This window comes from Photinus pyralis, unplaced genomic scaffold (genome assembly GCF_008802855.1).
Source record: "Photinus pyralis isolate 1611_PpyrPB1 unplaced genomic scaffold, Ppyr1.3 Ppyr1.4_LG1, whole genome shotgun sequence".
In the NCBI taxonomy this organism is placed as follows: Eukaryota; Metazoa; Arthropoda; class Insecta; order Coleoptera; family Lampyridae; genus Photinus; species Photinus pyralis.
In genome coordinates this window covers 63,784,578-63,804,359 of record NW_022170249.1, presented here as the reverse complement: position 1 = coordinate 63,804,359, position 19,782 = coordinate 63,784,578, and the positions used below count along the sequence as shown (strand labels likewise).

Here is a 19,782-nt window from a genome sequence, read left to right as displayed (position 1 = left end):
TCTGGTCGCAACCAAGAAATGATCAGGGTCTAATAAGAGGGAGGGCGGGAGTGATCATTTCGGGCGAAGGGCTGTATATAATCAAGATCGAACTTCACTTAGGTAAGCTCGTTTGATCTTAAGATTATATCACGCCCTTCGCCCTCTATGATCAAACTGTCGACGTTTAAAGCAGGTTGCGACACTACAATAGAGAGAAAAATATCGCTTTATTTTAAATCTATTAAAATAAGGACAGATTAATCATAGTAAAAACTAAAACAACATATTGTCTTAAGATGATAAATGAAACTACATTTTAAATATATAACTAATAAGACTAATCACTTTTCGAAAACACAGTTTCAGCAAAGATTCCTTTTGATTGCAGAGGTCGATTATAGAATAAGGCAAACATCTGCGAAGTCTCTGTCCAACCCGCAGTTCTTCTAATAATGTCTATACTTAAGCCCTTACGGTTGGCTGCAGATGTACTCGCATGCCGTGTAGAGTAAGCTGAATAATTTTTATCGACCCCGCATTCCAGTAAGGTGTCCTTTAACCACCTGCTTATAGTTTGAACGGAAACAGAATGAAACGGTTTTTTAAAAGAAATAAACAAACTTCCTGTAGTTGGAGATGCGCGATATTCTCTAGTCCTACTTAAATATCGATGGTGTTTTGTCAAAACATCGTAAGCGCCAAATGTTACTTTTTACAGGAAACGACTTTTTCTGATAGCAACTGTATTTCATGTCGTATCGCAATGAAATTTTATACGGCGTTTTTTTTTATCATTAAAACTCGTTTACAATGGTTATTTTAAAAAAAAATTTGATTTTTTAAGCAATTTTGGTTCTTACGATGTTTTGCCAAGAAAATATTAAAATTGTGTTTTAAATCTTAGCCGCTTACGATACACATACGATGTTCTGCTCGTTTCTGGATGTGAATTTCTAAATAATTATAGGCTCAGCTATTTGTTTCTAAGAAGTAATGAAATTATAAACAAATAGGTCAATTGTTTATAAATGGAAGTAAATAAAAACAACAAAATAAACAACATAATTCTAGGAGCTCTGCTTAGACAAATCTCAGTCTTCTTCAACTTTTTCATCCTCTTCATCCGTTTCTGCCAATGTATCTTCAACCTCTATCGTACCCTTAAAATTTTCGTATTCTTTGTGGTAGCGTTCTGGAATCACGCGCTTGGCACATAGGTCCATTAAATTCTTTAACTTCAAGGCAGAAATTGGGAGCGGTGATGGATATAAATTTCCTATTTTCGGCATTTCTAGGAGACTGCTGGCTGACCTTTTAGCTATAAACAAAAGCATAAGCATTTATTATAAAACATCATAATTTATACTAACATTTACGTGGTTGACGAAGTTCTACAGTTTGTTGTCCGTCGCAGTCCAAAAAAGAATATTGAATTTTAATGACATCTTCACCTTTTTTGAAAGAAGCAATTCTTAGCTGACTCAGTAAAATTTTTTCTCCTTCTTTTGTTTTATTAATTTTGTTTGGTAATACATTTTTAGCCGCTTCTTTCCAAGACATGAAATCGGTATGCTTCATATTAATTACCTCAAAAGGTGTATGATTAACCCTCGCATTAGCGATTAAAGTATGCCATTCCGATGGCGCCCAAACGGTGCGTTTGTTAATGAAGCGTTCTATTGTTGCATGGACCGAGTCTACGGGCATGTACGTATGTCCCGGAAGAAGAAACACTATTTTTATATGATGGACGTTCTTGGAACTTTTTAAAAATTGATGCAACATACTCAACATGGCCCTGTTTCTATTTTGCCCGGAGCAGCTATCGCAGTAAAGCACAACGAATTTGACAAAAACACGCTGGTCAACGTCTTGCAAATATTTATTTATAATTGTGCAGATGCCATCGCAGCCACGATTACCGTCGGTTTCACCCCACAAATAGCAAAACGTGCGCCTTGTTCCACTTTCATATACTGTTTCATTGTATACCGCGTATTTCCGTGAGTAATATAACAGCATATTATCACCATGAGGAGTATTTAAAACCTTTTGCAGGTCAAAACTTGCACATACAAAAGTTTTATCTTCCTTTGCAATTTTTTGATCGGACAAAAATAGTTTTTTACTTTCTTCTTTGTGTTTTAAATGAATTTCGTAACGTTTTTCATCTTCTGCTGAAAATGTAAACTGTTGACCCTTTCTAGATTCGCATGTAGAGCATTTATCTTTTTTAGGAAGATGAAATCCTATATTAAAATCGTTGGAGAAAATCTCTCGAAACACCTTTAGAGATATTTTGGTCTTTATTTTGAGGTATTCTAAGGTATCCTTTTTAAAAATTCTGTATAAAAAAGATACATTCCTCAACTCTGTAGGTAGATATTTCTTTACGGTGCTACCTCTACAGTAGTGTGATGGTACTGCAGGTAATTTTTTAATAAATTCATGAACCAGCTGTTTATCCTGTAATGACGTTTTATTGTGAGGTTCGTGCTTGCCTCGTTTATCCGTTTTAGCACATGTAAAATTTACCGCATTGTTTTTCGTATACCTCAACGTCATTTGTGATATGCATAGAGTTTTCAACAAGAATTGTTGGCAAACTTCTGTTTTTTCTTCATTCCATGGTATGACATACTTAAAGGTTCTGACTCTTCTGCTGTTTTCGACATCACGTCTACGTCTTCTCTTTATATTCTTTTCTTCGATGCACAGCAAAATCCAATCTCGCTGCTTTTGAAGATTTCCTAAACCCCAATAAAATTCAAAAATTTCATGGCGTTGTTGTTCAGTGAATTTTTTTGCGCAAGAGTTTTGACATTTTTTGGTCTTACAAGGGTTGTCTTGCACAGACTTCCCAGCGCCCAAAAGTTTTTGAATCCTTCGTGTGTGCCTTTTATTGGGTGACTTAGCTTTTCTCAAACCGGATTCTCCAACAATCTCTGTTAATAATTCATCCATCGGTTCTTCTACATCAGAATCAGTAGCATATTGGTTATTTACTTCATTAAAGGACAAGTCAGAATCAAATCGTTTAAATTTGGATTTTATTTTTGAAGTTTTTTGTTCAGGTTCCGATTCTGAGCTAGACGAATAATCTACCAGGCGTGTTAAATAGGTATTAGTACTATCGATAGATTCTTCCAATATTCCTGTTTCTATCTGACGTTCATTGTGCTCATCTACCTCAGACCATAAAGGGGCATTTACTAAGTTATTATCGACAAATAATTGCCCTAAATGCTGAGTGGCTATATCATCGTTTTCCGCAATAATAATTGGAATATTGTCTATGTCAAAAGCATCTGAACTGGTCATAAACATGTTTTCATAATCGACGTTCTCCCCATTCATAGAGGGGATTTGATCTAATTGATCTAAATCTCCGCTGCGTTCAGTATTTAATGCTAACTGTACCAAATGTTTACTTCGTAACGAGGCCATTTCCTACACCAAACATTATTGTCATTTATAAAATAGCAACGTATTACTTATAAATAATGATTAAAGTTTCTAATTTCTACATTACATAAAATTGCAAAACTCACCCAAGTCTACGCTTAAAAATGAATAAGTAGTCACTAGCCACAAATCAAACAGCACCATTACCTGATCAACAAACAGCCATAATGACGCAAGCGCCCGACACGGTTAGGAATTTCTATCGTAAGCGCCACGTTCTCCTAATTTTCGTAACAGTTACGATGTTCTGCCGGTAAAAGGTCCTCGCTTACGATGTTTTGACAGGCTTTGTTTATAAAATTTGGCGCTTACGATAATTTTCTTTTTTAAATTGAAAGAAAACGGTTAATTATTTACTTATGATGTTTTGCAGGGACCTTCCGCTTATCGTAAGCGACAGTTTACACCAAAAAACGTAAAATTGTCAAATATGTCGCTTACGATGTTCTGCCAAAAACCCATCGATATGAGTCAAGACAACTTGCTACGCACAACTGAGGTTTATCTTTGAAATAAGGAACAAAAAGAACAGGTTGAGTGCGTTGCCGACCCGAAGTTTTAATTCGATCCGAGATTTTTATTTCAAAAGCGTTAGATTTTTTAATAATATTGTCAATCTTGATCAAAGAAAGGGTTTGAATGCGATGACCAGTTGACAAGGCCAAAAGCATTACTAACTTTTTTGTAAGCCTTTCAATAGTAATGTCGGAGTTTGTCATCTTTTCTAACACCCTTAAAACCTCCTGGGGATCCCAAGTGGTATCATATTTAGGTCTACCCGGTCTGAGATTATATACACCCTTGAAAAATCTCTGTACATTATCATTTGAGCCCACATTCGGTGAAATTAGAAGTGCCAAGGCCGATCGTATACTATTAAGCGAGCCATATGAAGCGCCGTTTTTAAATTCAGATGTTAAAAAACTTATAATTTTAGGAACGTCCAGATCACAAACATCTATACGCTGTTTGAAGCAAAAATCCCACCATTTACGAAGTCCTACATTATATTGGCGCAACGTAGAGCTCGTTATTGAAGACAGCATTATTTCTCTTGAAGGTGAAGGAATGCGTCTTCTTTTTAGTCCTTGCTCGATAAGAGCCCTGCCACCAGGGTAAGTTGGTGTGCCAACGGATGTTTGAACCTGTCGTAAAATAATAAATTAGGATCGGGTTCAAAATAAATTGGATCAGTAAGTAAAAGTGTTAAAAACATGGGAAACCATGGTTGGGAAGGCCAATAAGGGACCACAACTATGCCCTTAGCCTTATCCTTAACAATCTTTTGCAAAACACGGGTGACTAGCGAAAACGGGGGAAAAGCATAGAAAAAATAATTTTTCCAACAAATAGTAAATGAATCAATAGCTAGAGCGTCAGGATCTCTCTTCCAAGAAACAAATAATGTACATTTAGTGTTTTCTCGACTCGCAAATAAATCGATATCAGGTTTACCAAAAATACTAGTAATTTTTGCAAAGGCTTCATCTGAAAGGGACCACTCAGTTTCCTTTTTTAATTGCCTAGACTCCAAATCAGCTTCAAAATTTTTGGAAGATGAAATATAAGATGCGAAAATCCAAATATTTCGTTTTTCGCACCATTGCCAAATATCCCTAGCAACGTCAGCCAGATGTGGGAACTGAGTACCCCCATAACGATTAATATAAGCAATAGCCGTGGTATTATCTATTTTTAATAATATCTCGCAGTCATGGAAATCCGAGGCAAAACATTTTAAGGCAAAAAATGCGGCTAATAACTCTAGTTGATTAATGTGGTACGTTAACTCGATTTTTTTCCAATGTCCATTGGCTCTTTGAGGACCGCAAACGGCTCCCCAACCAGATTTTGATGCATCCGAAGAAATTGTGATTGAAAAATTGTATCGACGAATAGGATTAAAAGATCCGATAACATTTTTCTGCCACCAGTCTAAATCTGCAACTATTGCCTGAGAAATTGACATATTTTGGTTAAAATTATCATTGCTATGATGTAAAGCCAACGCTTTTTCTCTCTCAAAACGCTTGGTATAAACCCAACCGTAAGCCACACCCGGGCAGGCCGCAGTTAAAATACCTAAAAATCGAGCAAATTCATGTATTTTGCAAGATTTACGAGCCTTGAGCTCAGTGGCTAAGTTTTTTATAGCCAATTGCTTATCTGATGTAAGAAAAATTCTCATTTTAACAGAGTCAAACAAAAACCCCAAAAACTTGCAAGTCTGGCTAGCTAGCAGACTGCTTTTTTTATAATTAATAATAAACCCCAGTCTCTCTAAAAGAGAGATGGTTTTATGCGTATTATATTCGCAAGCAGAAAAAGATTCGCCAATTAACAAAAAATCATCAAGATAGATAACTGAAACATGACCCTGCGAGCGCAAAAAAGAAGCGACAGGCTTTAAAAGTTTCGTAAATACAAATGGGGCAGTGCTCAAGCCAAAAGGTAAGCAATTAAATTCAAAAATAGTTTTATCGTAAATAAAACGTAAAAATTTCCTATATTCATGTGCAATAGGAATCAAAAAATATGCCTCTTTAAGGTCTATTAAAGTCATATAGCAGTTTTCTGTTAATAGTTTAAGAACAGTATCCTTATTTTCTAACTTAAAATGCTCGGGAGCTAAAAACTCGTTAAGCTTTTTTAGATTTAAAATAAATCGTCTTGAACCATCTGGCTTACTAACTAAAAAAAATGGTGAAACAAATTGATCCAAACTTGGATTATTTCGTGAAATCGCTCCAATTTGGAGCATGTGGTTAATTAAAAAAGAAATATCTTTCCTTTCCGAAACTGACCAACCAGGTTCAATCGGCGCAACCGCCTGTACAGGTGTACGCACAAAAGGGATTTCATATCCCCTAATCCAAGAGAGCACTAAAGGGTCCCTAGTAATTTCTTGCCAGTAAGGCAAGAAAAATTTTAGACGTCCAGCATGATGGCTTACATTTAATCCTGATGGTGACGAGAGTTGTACTGCTTGTATTTTCCTTTGTAAATTGTCCCTGACTTCTTTTGTTGGAACTGGGAGCGGTTTGAATGGTAACGATTCGACTGGTACCGATGTGGGAGCCCCTGTTGGCGCGCTCCGTCCTGACGGGCATCCTTGTACGTGTTTTTGGACGGGCGCTTCACATTTTTTGACACAGATTTTGCAGTTTTCACTGGTTTTAAATCAGCGCTAGACTTTTCTAATGACTTTGCCGAAGAAATACGAGTATTTAGCTCAGCTCCAAAAAGAAATTCATCAATCGGAGCCTCTTGGACTGTGTTTTTAACAGTATTATTAAAACCCATAGCTAAAAGAGCTCTTCTAGACTGCGACTGTGAATGATGTACATCTGCTAACAATCTGCCAGTGTCGCTCAGTATTTCAATTAAAGAATGATGCTGATCCAAATCAGGACGACTAGCATAATCAGAAACAGCTCTGCTTAAAGCCGAAATACAGCACCCAATTTGGTTTTGTAAAGCAGATAATCTCTCGTCTCTCTTCTGACAAGCCTCTGTCGCAGATATCCTGACTTCAGGATTAATTTTAGGCGCTTTAACTGCCGTAAAATTAGACGGTGTAAGATATTTTTCCATAAGAGCCGAACGAGTGTCAGTAACCAGGCCATTCTTCAAGACAGGAGCCCAACGAGACACAATTTCCTGCTGAACAGGAGGTCCAAAAATAACGGATGTCTCTTCGCTGCCCAATAAATACATTTACTGGGATAAAGGGCTCTGGTTCAACAAACACAGTTTCTGTAAAAAAAAACCATATTAACAAAAAATGGTTTTTTACAAATGCTCAAGAAAGTTGACAACATAAAAGGAATAAAATATATTCCATCCTCAACTGCAACAGCAGAAGAGGATTATGAGAGCATATAACATAAGGAAATTAACTAACTTCCTCTCTCAACTACAACAGCAGTTGAGGTTATAAACGCAATAAATCGTTCCATGTACCGAAGGTTAACTAACCTGGTACTAAAGAACCTTCGACAGGAGCTTGTTGAAGCACCTTCACCGGCGAACGATCTCGGCTAGTCGAACTTCCAGAGGACTCAAGCCTCCTACGGTGACGTCGCTTATGGCGGCGACGACGGCCACGCCGTTCTTGCGAATTAATTCTCTCTTCTAATCTGGATAATTTATCGATAACTAAATCAAACTTGGATCTCGAACTACTAGTGTGAGAATTTCGACACGATTCCGCACTAGAGATACTCATGCTAAAACAAAAACCGATGAAAATAAATAAAATCTAAAGCGTAAAAAAAACAAACGTGGTAAGCGTAACCACAAATAAAAAGAATGACGTTTTGTTACCAGCTGGTTGCAGTTGGGGAGCAATTATAGGGACTTTTTTTTTCCTTGCTTTTAAGTGTGGTAAGCGTGTAGCAAGTAGGAAGTACTACAGTTTGATCATAGAGGGCGAAGGGCGTGATATAATAATTATGGAATCGCTCTTGATGGATCATTTTATTCGTTTCTGTGTTTTGTTGATATATGGAATCCATCTTGTTAAGAATTTCCTTCGCACTTGCGCAGTTTTCGACCAAGGTAATCTGCCCCAATTCCATTGCGGAGGTGAGTGTAAACATTGCAATGGCGTCCTTTTTATTCCACCGTTCTAAATTTTCAACGTTAGCTGGATCGGCATTTGGCTTGGCTACTTCTCCGCTGGCTACTTCGAAAACACCTTTTGCTCTTAACGCGCATTTCAACTGGAACTTCCACTGGTGGTAGTTCTTACCGTCAAACTTATTGACGGAACCAATGTCGACCTTGTCACTCATTTTCGCTAATTGCACTCGTAAAACAAATTTACTTTTTATTCACTTACGTGTGTCCCTCTGGGCCCATAACCTGTTAAGTTTGGGGTTGTGAATAAAGGCAGCGTAATAACAAAAAGAGCAGTACTTTATTAGTACATTGTGGGTTGACATACAGCAGCGAAAAGAGAGCGAGCGCATGGTGCGCATCATAGTCATACAAGTACAAGATCGGTGGGGGAAATAATGAAAGCGGCAAATTTAATTTAACAATGGTGTACATGTTTCAAATCATGTATCAAATTTAGATAGTACAACCTAGGCTTAGTGTAACTGAAAATGAAACTCATTTAGATATTAATTATTTGAAGTCGAGTAGCAATAGTGGCTCTGTTGTATCTGTCAATTTGGATGCTAAAGACGATGTTCAAGATAACGACCTTATAGAAAATATAATTAAATGGTCTAAAAATCATAACGTCACCCATACTGCTCTTACGGACTTATTACATATACTAAAACCTCATCATGCTTTCTTACCTATGGAGTCTAGAACTTTATTACATACTCCAAAAGTTGTTGATATTACTAGTTGTGATGACGGTTCATTTGTTTATTTTTGACTACAAAATAATTTAGAGAAAAAATCACAATCTGGGTTAATCTTCTCAAATAATTATCCTCTAATAGAACAAAAAATGAAAATGAAAAATGTTTCTCCCAATCACTTTTTGTCTATCTCTGTAAATGTTGATGGCTTACCTTTGCATTCAAGTACAACAAAGTCGTTTTGGCCACTACTTTGTATTTTAGACCAAGCAATTGATAAAAAGCCAATAGTTGTATCTCTTTATTATGGAGAAACAAAACCCGCAAGTGCTAACAATTTTTTGGCCCCATTTATTGAAGAATGCAGTCGTTTAGAAGCAGCAATTATTTTATTTATATGCATCACAAATCAAAAAGCATAGATATATAAATACCTAGATACAGCCATCCTTAACAAACGTACCTCGGTTTTTAAAAAACATATCAAAGAAATTTGTACATCTCTCCATTACTTTCTAACCAAGAATAAACATGTTCTATCTCTTTTTATTGCATTAACCACTATGTCGTACGCGAATCGGACGCTTAAAACAAACTTAGCGCGTCCCATAAGTCATGTGACAGTTGACACATTTCACGATCGCGCGAAATCAAATCTAACTAAAAATATTCGCCCTAAACATGATGGGCGGTTTTTTCACTAAATATTATGTAATTATTGCGTTATCAATTGAATACGAATAACATTAGTGCTTGCCATAATGATAGACGCGTCCATAATTGTTATTCCTGAAATAGTTTTATTACATAGAGCTACGCCAATCAAATTTGGGACTATGTTTACCTTGGGTACGTTCCACTTAACGCCCACAACGATCACGACCGCGACCGCGGTTTTATCGTTCCACTAGCTTAGAGGCGTTGTGGGCGAACCCTTAAGTGGAACGCTTTTGAGTGCGGTGTGACGTCACGCGTGAGTGAACAGTTTTCCAACATGGACGCCGTTGAAGAAATCGTAATGCGTAAAGGATACAAAGTGGGGTGGATTATGAAAAGTCACATTAAGTTAGTAAATATTTTTTTATTTTTCAGTACCAATTATTGACACATACTTCTTCGCTTTACACAAGATATTGCTTCTTGTTAATAAAATATTGAAGACGACTTTTGAATTTCTATCATAAATGCTGCGGCCATACTTAATACGATGATAATGAACACTTCTCCCCAGAATTTCTTCTGGGAATGCTGCTTCGAAAACAATTTCTCTTCTTCATTCAAAACTAACATGCATTTTCATTAATCGTTGCATTACCATTTATACGAGTCTCATTCGCATTCCCTGGTAAAGCACTTTGCAGCAAACTAGTTGCAAATCTAAGATCTACAATAAAGAAAATTGTGTTAGAGCAGAATTTTCCTTAACAAATAACTAACATTCACGAACGAATCAGCATAGGTATGTGGTGGTATTGGACCAGCATGTAGTTGCAGAGCGCAAGCGTTTTTTCGGTCAGCGAGGCAGACTTTCTGCGCAGATGATAAATTACACTTGTAAAACCCGTGCCTTACTGAACACACGATTTATAAATAAAGTTATTTTGTGAATTAAAACTTTATAGTGGTGACCCCTATTGAATATAGCGCAGAATAACAAGCAAAATGGAAATACGATTTATTGACTAAATCAATCTGACATTATTTTTATATTTCTATTTTTCAAAGCCAACCTATCTCCAACACTCCGCCTCAATTACTAATCGAACATTATCGATAGGAATTGCAAGTTCAAATCATAATCACAATGTTCCAAAATAATTAATTTAAACGAATCAAATTTAGTTCAATTCGCAAAAACTCAAACGTCTTCTTTGGTAAACTTTTTGTCATGATGTCAGCTAATTGTTCATTTGTTGAAATGTACCTGACCTCAAGAATTCCTTGATGTATAAGATTACGAACAAAATTGAATTTCACATCAATATGTTTTGTCCGCTGCATTTCCTTTTCCTGCGATGATATCACAATTGCACACTGATTATCTTCATTCAGTATTATTGGTTCGTCAGGTGTCTCTCCAATTTCCATTAACAATCCACGCACCCACATGATTTCACATGCCGCTAAGCATAATGACACATATTCAGCTTCGGTAGATGATAAAGCAACACATGTCTGCTTACGTGTCATCCAAACCACAGTGGCCCCAAATACTTTTATCACGTTCCCAGAAACTGATTTTCGATCGTTGATATCGCCTGCCCAATCAGCATCCGCATATCCAATCAATGCAACCGAATTCTCCTTGTAACGATATTCCAACTTCAAATCAATTGCTCCCTTGATATATCGGAGGATTCGTTTAGCCGCCCTCCAATGATCCTCAGTCGCACATGATTGAAATTGACTCAAATAATTCACTGCCGCGGATAAGTCTGGTCTAGTTGTACAAGCTGCATACATCAAGCATCCAATCAATTCACGGTACGGTTTATCTGTAAGTTTGCTCCCCGAATCATTCCCCAATTTTAATTGACATTCTATGGGAGTTGAAATTGAATTGCAATCAGTCATTCCAAATCGTTGCAATACATCTTCCAGATAGCCACGTTGATTTATCCTCAAAATCCCATGTTCCCGTTCACGTTCGATGTTAATGCCAAGAAAACTTCTCGTTTCACCCATGTCATGCATTTCGAATTCCTTAGATACCATCTGTTTAATTTTTATGATCTCTTCGATATCTTCTCCCAACAAAATGAGATCATCCACATATAATAACAGATACACCACTTTTTCCTTATTGATACGAGAATACAAACAGTGATCATATTCTGATCGAATAAATCCATTCTCAAGTATGAAATTATGAAATCGCTCATTCCACACACGGGAGGCTTGTTTCAAACCGTATAATGATTTGTTCAATTTACATACAAAATCGCCCTGCATGAAACCATCCGGCTATTCCATGTAAATGTCCTCCTCGAGTTTTCCATTTAAGAATGCCGTTTTTACATCCATTTGATGAATCTCTAAATCACGCTCCACAGCAAGAGCCAACATTATCCTTAATGTAGCAATTCTTGCAACTGGTGAATATGTTTCATGAAAATCAAGTCCCTTACGTTGAGTGAATCCACGAGCAACCAGTCGCGCTTTGTACGACATCAACTTGCTCTCATCATTCCGCTTTCGAGAAAATACCCATTTGCAAGTGACAACAGAACGATTCATCGGACGCTCAACTAACTTCCAAGTATCATTTCGCTTGTGTGAGCTCATCTCATCATGAACCGCTTTCATCCATTGTGCCGCATCATCTCTCTTCGCAATCTCACCAAATGACTGTGGAACGTTGTCAACATATGCCATAGCATTTATTGCAAAATCTAATGTGTCAGCACTTAATGCAAATGCAGAGAAATACTCCTCATCACTATGACTCTTCGGTTTTTCCAAATCAATACAATTTCCATATCGTTTCGGAGGTTGACGCTTTCTTTGAGGTCGCGATGTTATATTTAGTGTTCGATCCTTCATTCCGGTGGGTTGATCATCATCTCGTACGACATCCGTCGCTACTCCGCCTGGATTAATTACTTCTGATCGACTATGATCTCTCACAACATCCACTTCATCGCTATCCTCAAGATCCTCCGCCTCGTCAACATCATCCGTAATTGACTCTATCTCAAAGAAAACCGCCGGAGAATTTCGCTGTGATTCATCAAACACAACGTCTCGTCTTATTACGATATTTTTCTTCAATGGGTCCCACAATCGATAGGCATTCACGCCGTATCCAACCATTATCATTTTCTGTGATTTCGAATCCAATTTCATTCGTAATTGGTTCGGAACATGTGCATATGCTATTGATCCAAAAACACGAAGCCTTGACATATTTGGTTTCTTGCCTGTCCAAAGCTCCACCGGTGTTGTATTGGAAACTATTGCACGTGACGGACTCCGATTCGTTAGATATGCTGCACAATAAACAGCCTCGCCCCAAAATTTCTTATCCATTTTAGTATCAGCAATCATCGAACGTGCTTTATCTAGCAGGGTTCGGTTCATGCGTTCAGCCACACCATTGTGTTCAGGTGTGTATGGTTCAGTATATTGGATTTGAATCCCGGCATCATTACAAATCTGTTTAAATTGATTTGATTTGTATTCACCACCATTATCACAGCGTATTTTTGCAATCTTCTTTCCAGTGTGAGTCTCAGCGAACGCTTTATATCTCTGAAACATTTGCAAAACATCAGATTTATATTTAACCAGATATACGACCGTAAAATGTGTGTAATCATCAACGAATGTCACCAAAAACCGTTGTTCATCCCATGTGACAGGTGTCACTGGTCCACACACATCGCTGTGAATAAGCTCCAATAAACGACTCGATCGCGCTTCTCCCGAACTATTGAATGGTTTTCGAGATTGTTTTCCAAAAACACACGACTCGCAAACAGCATCAGCGTCATTATTCATAGCACCCATCCCTTCAACTAAAGTTGATAAACGCCTAACATCTGCGTAGTTTAAATGTGCCAACCGACGATGCCACAAACGAACACTTTGTTTCGAGTTCATATTTGTTGATTTCGATCCTTTCGAAATATTACTTTTTATGGATGATTCCGTTATATTTGCTACCTTATGTTGCCTAAGCCTGAACTGCAAAGTATATAGTTTGCCACTGCGCCTGCCGATAGCCATTTCTAAATTATTCCTTGTGATGTGAACCACACCATCACCAAAAATCACTTCAAAACCAGCGTTTTCCAAACGACTCACAGAAAGTAAGTTGTACTTGAGATTTTCAATAAATAATACATTCGTGAACATACACTGACGCTTGACATCATTGACGAAAATGGTTCCCAAAATCGTACCACATTTATTCGCTGTGATCGATGCACCATTCTTCGCAATACCAATTACAATCGGATCAGCCAAATCCCATAGCTCAGTGAATAAAGACTCATCATTTGCCATATGTTCTGTCGCCCCAGAGTCAATAATGAAATTTATTGTTTGCAATTCACACTCAAGCGCAAAACTACCAGCATCAGCAATAAACCCAATATCATTCTCATCCTTGTTTGATGCGCAACTCGCATTTTCTTTACGATATCGATGATTTGATTTCACGTTATTGTTGCTGTTTGATGATCCATTGTACGAATTTCTTTGTTTTAACTTTGGACATTCATTTTTACGATGACCTCGCTTTTTGCAAAAGTAACATTTGAATTTCATTGCACTACCATCGCCATACATGGCAACATTGTCCGAAGAAGCATCCACATGGTTTGATGTTTTACTTTCATGGTCAAGCAGACGCGAACGCACCAATTCCATCGTCAATTTTGCAGGCTCGATCGTTTCCAATGCCGTAACCACCATGTCGTATCGCTTAGGTAACGTAATCATGAGCGATACTACAAGCATTCGATCGTTTGTTTCAGCACCACACGCCTTCAATTCACGCACTAATTTGTCGAATGCTAAGAAATGTGTGATTAATTTATCAGATTCTGCACAACGCATTGTTAACATGCGCTTTCTGACACCAATTTCAGTTGCCACACTTGCCCGTTCAAAAATTGTTTTTAACGATTGGATCATCGAAAATGCCGTCGGTCTATCTTTCAAATATTCTAAATGCGAATCCGCAACACGTCTAGTGATGTGGGTCTTGCAGATTCTGTCTTCCTTTAGAATGATTTCAACCTTTTCACCGGTCACCTTGCTCGCCTCCATAGCATCTTCTTCCAGCCATCGTGCGACGCCCTTTTCTTCTAAAGTAATTTTCAAACGAAAATACCAATTGTCGAACTCACGACCCTCAAATTGTTTGAATACAAACTTTTCCTCATCAACCATTTCTATTTATGTTGAAATTTATTTCCGAAATTGCACAATTGGTCCAACTAAACTCTTTCGTTTCGCACCAATTCACACGCGATAGCCCATAACCTATTGAATATAGCGCAGAATAACAAGCAAAATGGAAATACGATTTATTGACTAATATAAATCAATCTAACATTATTTTTATATTTTTATTTTTCAAACCAACCTATCTCCAACACTCCAACAAGCCCCGCGCGTTGATATTTATTGTTGGAATTACACGAACCAAATTCTGAATTTAATCAAATATAAATCAAAACATTACGGGTTTTAAAATCAACACTATTTTCGTTCTCGTCCTAAGGTCGTGGTAGGTGAGAATCGTAACACAACGTGTTTTCATAAACGAGTGTAAAAAAGTGCATTATACAGGCATTGAAACATAGCCGCCCTTTGTCAAGCTTTTACGCGTAAGTACAAGGACAATCCAAATAATCAGTGTTGCAGTTTATTTAATGCGTTTTTATCTACATTCACTTTCGCACGCGAGCCGGCATACGCCATTGATTTATTTTACTCGATACGAATGATCATATGAACGCGTCCAGTGGCGTATCTCGAGTGAAAATCGTATCTCGTTTTTTTCTCACCCTTTTGAATCGAGATCGCACACGAACGTTACGTGCTTATTTTCAAACGACAGTGCGAAAAATTAAATTTATTCTACGGAGGAATTTGAATTAAAAAGTGGTATTCAACCCGTATTGTAAAATCCGTGCCGTTTTTTCGCACGCAGTCTCACCACGGTGTATTTTCGTGAACTTTGTATCTAGTACATTCCCTACCTAATTACACGAACTAACAGACTTTTCCGAGAAACTTTTATAACCTTTCGGAATAAACATTTTGTGTTTTTTTTACTGCGCGCACCACTCCATCGCATAAAATGGACCCATCACTGGCTGCCCAACTCGAACAACAGCGACCAGTTACGCGCCAGGCAGTGCGTGAAGGCATCGCACCTGCACCAACGCAAATGTTTCAACTGTTTACCTCTCCACCTTCCGTTACTCCACCGTCCTTGGTCACAGACACTGATGATGCAACAAAAAATGTCATCTCGGAGACAGAAGTCGGAATTCCATATGAAGCGGCAACATACAGGAGAGGTGGTGATCCACCCGTGACGCCTGAAGGGTTACCACCCCCGTCTACAAATATTGGCAGTGTACCAGTAGACGAGTTTCTACCAACCAGCTCGCATATTACCGATGCACCTACAGGTACTCATTTTAATTACGATATTGGTATATTAACTAGCCAGCTGCATAACCTGAGTAAGACGATTGCTGATATTCAGCATACACTTTCTAAGCAACAGGCTAACCAAGAAAACTTAACTGCTATTTTACTAAACATGCAGCAATCCCAAAATAAACCAACCCCTAGTCTAGCCGAATCAGTCCAAAGTGGTACGACACCTACCGTCTCCAGCTCGAGCCATGTGCTACCGATAACCACTACGGTGACATCCTTCACCGCCGAACGTGCTGCCAGGGAAACCAGTTTGTCATTAACTTCAATGCGTACTACAGTCAGCCAACCTTCGGCAGCTGAATTGTCTTTTCCGTCAACGGCACTTCAGTCAACAGTACACACATGGTCGCACATGACGTCACCGAAATTGCACCCACACGCCTTATTGCCACCTGCACCAAAGCCGGTAACAACCCAAGTACCCACGTCATACACGCCATCGTACTACGCCTCAGAGCAACCACAATACATGCTACCAATGCAGCCGAAACCGAATATTTGGTCACGAATTGACAACATCCCGCGTTTAAGTAGGACATCTATGCGGCATTCATTCTATATTTTAGAACAATGGATGCAGGCTAACGGAATTATCGCCGACACCGATAGATACCAAACCGTCAGACTAATATTGGATCAAGAGATGAACGCATTGATCACCGGTGTAACCGAAGTACCCGGACGAAAATATGACTCCATAAAAGAAGTCCTCCTATTAAACTACGAGGCAACCAGCGAAGAAAAGCTCCGTTCCTTACTTTCTGACATCACCCTAGACGGCCACACAGCAAAAGCCTTGCAAGCCCGGATGCTCGAGCTCAATGGGGGACAGGAAACCGAAATGCTGCGAATGCTATTTTTAGAACGCCTCGATCCTTTCGTCAGCGCCATGGTTCAGAGCAAAAAACGCGACCGACCACGAGAAAACCCAATGACATTGATTGAGATGGCTACTGAAGCTGATCAAATCATGGGTACTTTCAAACGGTCCAATAAAATAAGTGTGGTAGAACATAACAGCAATTCCCGAAGAGACAGCATGCAAGAAAAAATCGACCAGTTGGAGAAGGAACTAGCCGATCTGCGCGCGCAGCAGCGACGCAAATCACAGAGTCGTGGCCGAAGTCCTGACCGACGTGGGCGCAGTCCCACACCGACCCGACACGAACGTCGAGATTCATCCGCCAAACCTTTCATTTGCGAATACCACGAAAAGTACGGTAAGGGAAAGCACAAAAATAAGAAATGCGTAAGAGGTTGTAGCCTCCGAGCCGAATGGTTCGCCGCTCGCCGCACCACCCATGAGCGAGCAGACCGATCGCAATCTGGCGAACGAACCACTTCGTCAAAAAACTAATAGCTGCTGATTCAATGGACCCGTCACTATCCCTGAATCAGCAACAAATGGTATCCGTTTTCCCCCCACTTAGCGGTGACAACGAGGACCAGCTGTCCCACCAAATAAACTCACACCAAACCGTTCCATCATCAGAACACCACACGCCACACCTAAGATTGTCTATTACTGATTTAAACAACGGCATAGATTTTGTAATAGATACTGGAGCTACCACTAGTCTCCTGCCAAATCTTACCAACAGAACCTTCGTTGCTCCATCGACACTAGTAGCAGCAAACAACACTCCAATAAGTACGTACGGCACCCGCCAACTGCAATTATCTTTGGGATTGCAACGTCAATTCACTTGGACATTCGTGGTAGCCGACACCAATGAAGCACTTCTTGGCGCCGATTTCCTTTCATATTACAATCTGATCGTAGACGTGAGAAGAAAACGCCTCATAGATGGAAATGTTAACAGCACGGTACATAACGAATCCATTGCATTCAATATTTCCACCGTTACAGTCCATGAGATGCCAGAACCTTTCGCTTCAATCATCAAGGAATTCAAAACAGTCGACAAAATTGGTAAAACCAATCTTCTTCCATGTTCCAGAGCCATACATTACATTCAAACCACTGGTCCGCCAATATATTCCAAGGCACGACAACTGTCAAAGGAGAAGCTAGACGCCGCTAAAGCGGAATTTGAACACTTGGTGACACTCGGAGTAATTCAACCTTCAACGTCCCCTTGGGCCAGCCCTTTACACATGGTAAAGAAATCCGACGGAACCTGGCGCCCTTGTGGTGATTTTCGTTTATTAAACGCCGTAACCGTTAAGGATAGATACCCGCTACCTTTCATATCGGATGTCACAAGTTTCCTTAGCGGCAAAAAGATATTTTCCAAAGTGGATCTTCAGAGAGCCTACCACCAGGTACCAGTGAACCCTGAAGATATACCAAAAACCGCCGTCATTACGCCGTTTGGTCTATTCGAATACCTCCGGATGCCATTCGGTCTTTGTAACGCGGCCCAGACCATGCAACGACTCGTCAATACGTGTTTACAGGCGTTAACTTCGTTTTCGTTTATATTGACGACATTTTGATTGCATCCGACAACTATCAAGAACACATTGAGCATGTACGTACCGTATTCAGTCTTCTGATGCAAAACAACTTGACCGTCAACATAAGTAAATGCGAGTTTGGGACGACCGAGTTAGATTTCCTTGGTCATCGGATTACCCCATCTGGCTACCAGCCACTTCCCAAGAAGGTCGAGGCCATATTGAAGTTGTCACAACCCAAGACGGCAAAAGAATTGAAAACATTCCTTGCGTCACTCAACTTTTACAGGCGATTCCTACCGCACGCTGTGCAGTTCCAAAAGAAATTGACCACGTTGATTCCCGGAAACAAAAAGAACGACAAAACTCTTGTAGAGTGGACCGAAGATTCTGTAACCGCTTTCGAATCTTGCAGAAAGCAAATTGCCGAAGCAGCAAACCTAGCATACCCTGTCAAAAACGCCAAGTTATCGCTATATACAGACGCTTCCGACTTTTGTGCTGGAGCAGCCCTTCATCAACTCGTCGGCAACGAGTTACAACCACTTGGATTTTACAGTCAAGCGTTCACCGAAACGCAACGTCGTTACTCCGCATATGATCGCGAACTTACCGCTATCTATCAAGCGATTCAACATTTTAGACACTTGCTAGAAGGACGTCAGTTTACGATACATACTGATCAAAAACCTCTGATTTGGGCTTTCAAACCGAAAAAGACGTCGTCAACAGACAAAAAGGAAAATCCTCGCCGAAGTCGCCAACTAGATTTCATCAGTCAATTTTCAACCGATATCCAGCATATCTCTGGTAAAGATAACATCATTGCCGACATGCTATCCCGCATATCTGCCGTCCAATCAGAATCAATTAATTATCAAGAATTCGCCGAACAACAAACAACTGCTCCAGAGTTACTCGAATTTCTTCAGCCATCAAACAACTCTTCACTGGAACTCAAACAGATCGTTATACCAAACTCAGACATCAAGGTTTGGGCTGATGTGTCAACGCCACGAGTACGACCATTTGTACCTAAACTGCAACGCAAAAAGGTCATCATTCAGCTCCACAAGTTGTCACATCCAGGTATTAGAGCTACCACAAGATTAGTTCGTAGTCGTTTTGTTTGGCCTACGATGGCCGAAGACATCAAAAACGTCGTAAAGACATGTCTCAATTGTCAAACATCCAAAATTACTCGGCACACTCGCTCACCATTTGGTTCGTATGAACTACCAAGCTGTAGGTTCGAACATATTAACATTGATTTAGTAAAGATGTCAAAATGCGGCGATTACCAATATTGTCTTACCATCATCGACAGATTCACTAGATGGCCAGAGGCAATCCCTCTACAGGATCAAACCTCAGAGACTGTCGCCAACGCCTTAATACAACACTGGAT

The 19,782-nt window shown here is 39.3% G+C and overlaps 2 protein-coding genes across 2 annotated transcripts; both read right to left on the bottom strand.

Moving 5' to 3' along the window:
• Positions 1-843: 843 nt before the first annotated feature.
• LOC116158553 lies at positions 844-1,766 on the bottom strand. The gene is made up of 2 exons (XM_031474766.1): positions 1,353-1,766; positions 844-1,300 (listed from the first exon to the last, which is right to left on the bottom strand). Exons 1-2 carry the CDS (start codon positions 1,687-1,689, stop codon positions 1,074-1,076), a joined length of 564 nt encoding a protein of 187 aa, XP_031330626.1. The 5' UTR covers positions 1,690-1,766; the 3' UTR covers positions 844-1,073.
• Positions 1,767-3,884: 2,118 nt separating this feature from the next.
• On the bottom strand, positions 3,885-4,603 carry LOC116165927. The gene has a single exon (XM_031480692.1). The coding sequence runs from the start codon at positions 4,491-4,493 to the stop codon at positions 3,885-3,887; it is 609 nt and encodes a 202-aa protein (XP_031336552.1). The 5' UTR covers positions 4,494-4,603.
• Positions 4,604-19,782: the final 15,179 nt, after the last annotated feature.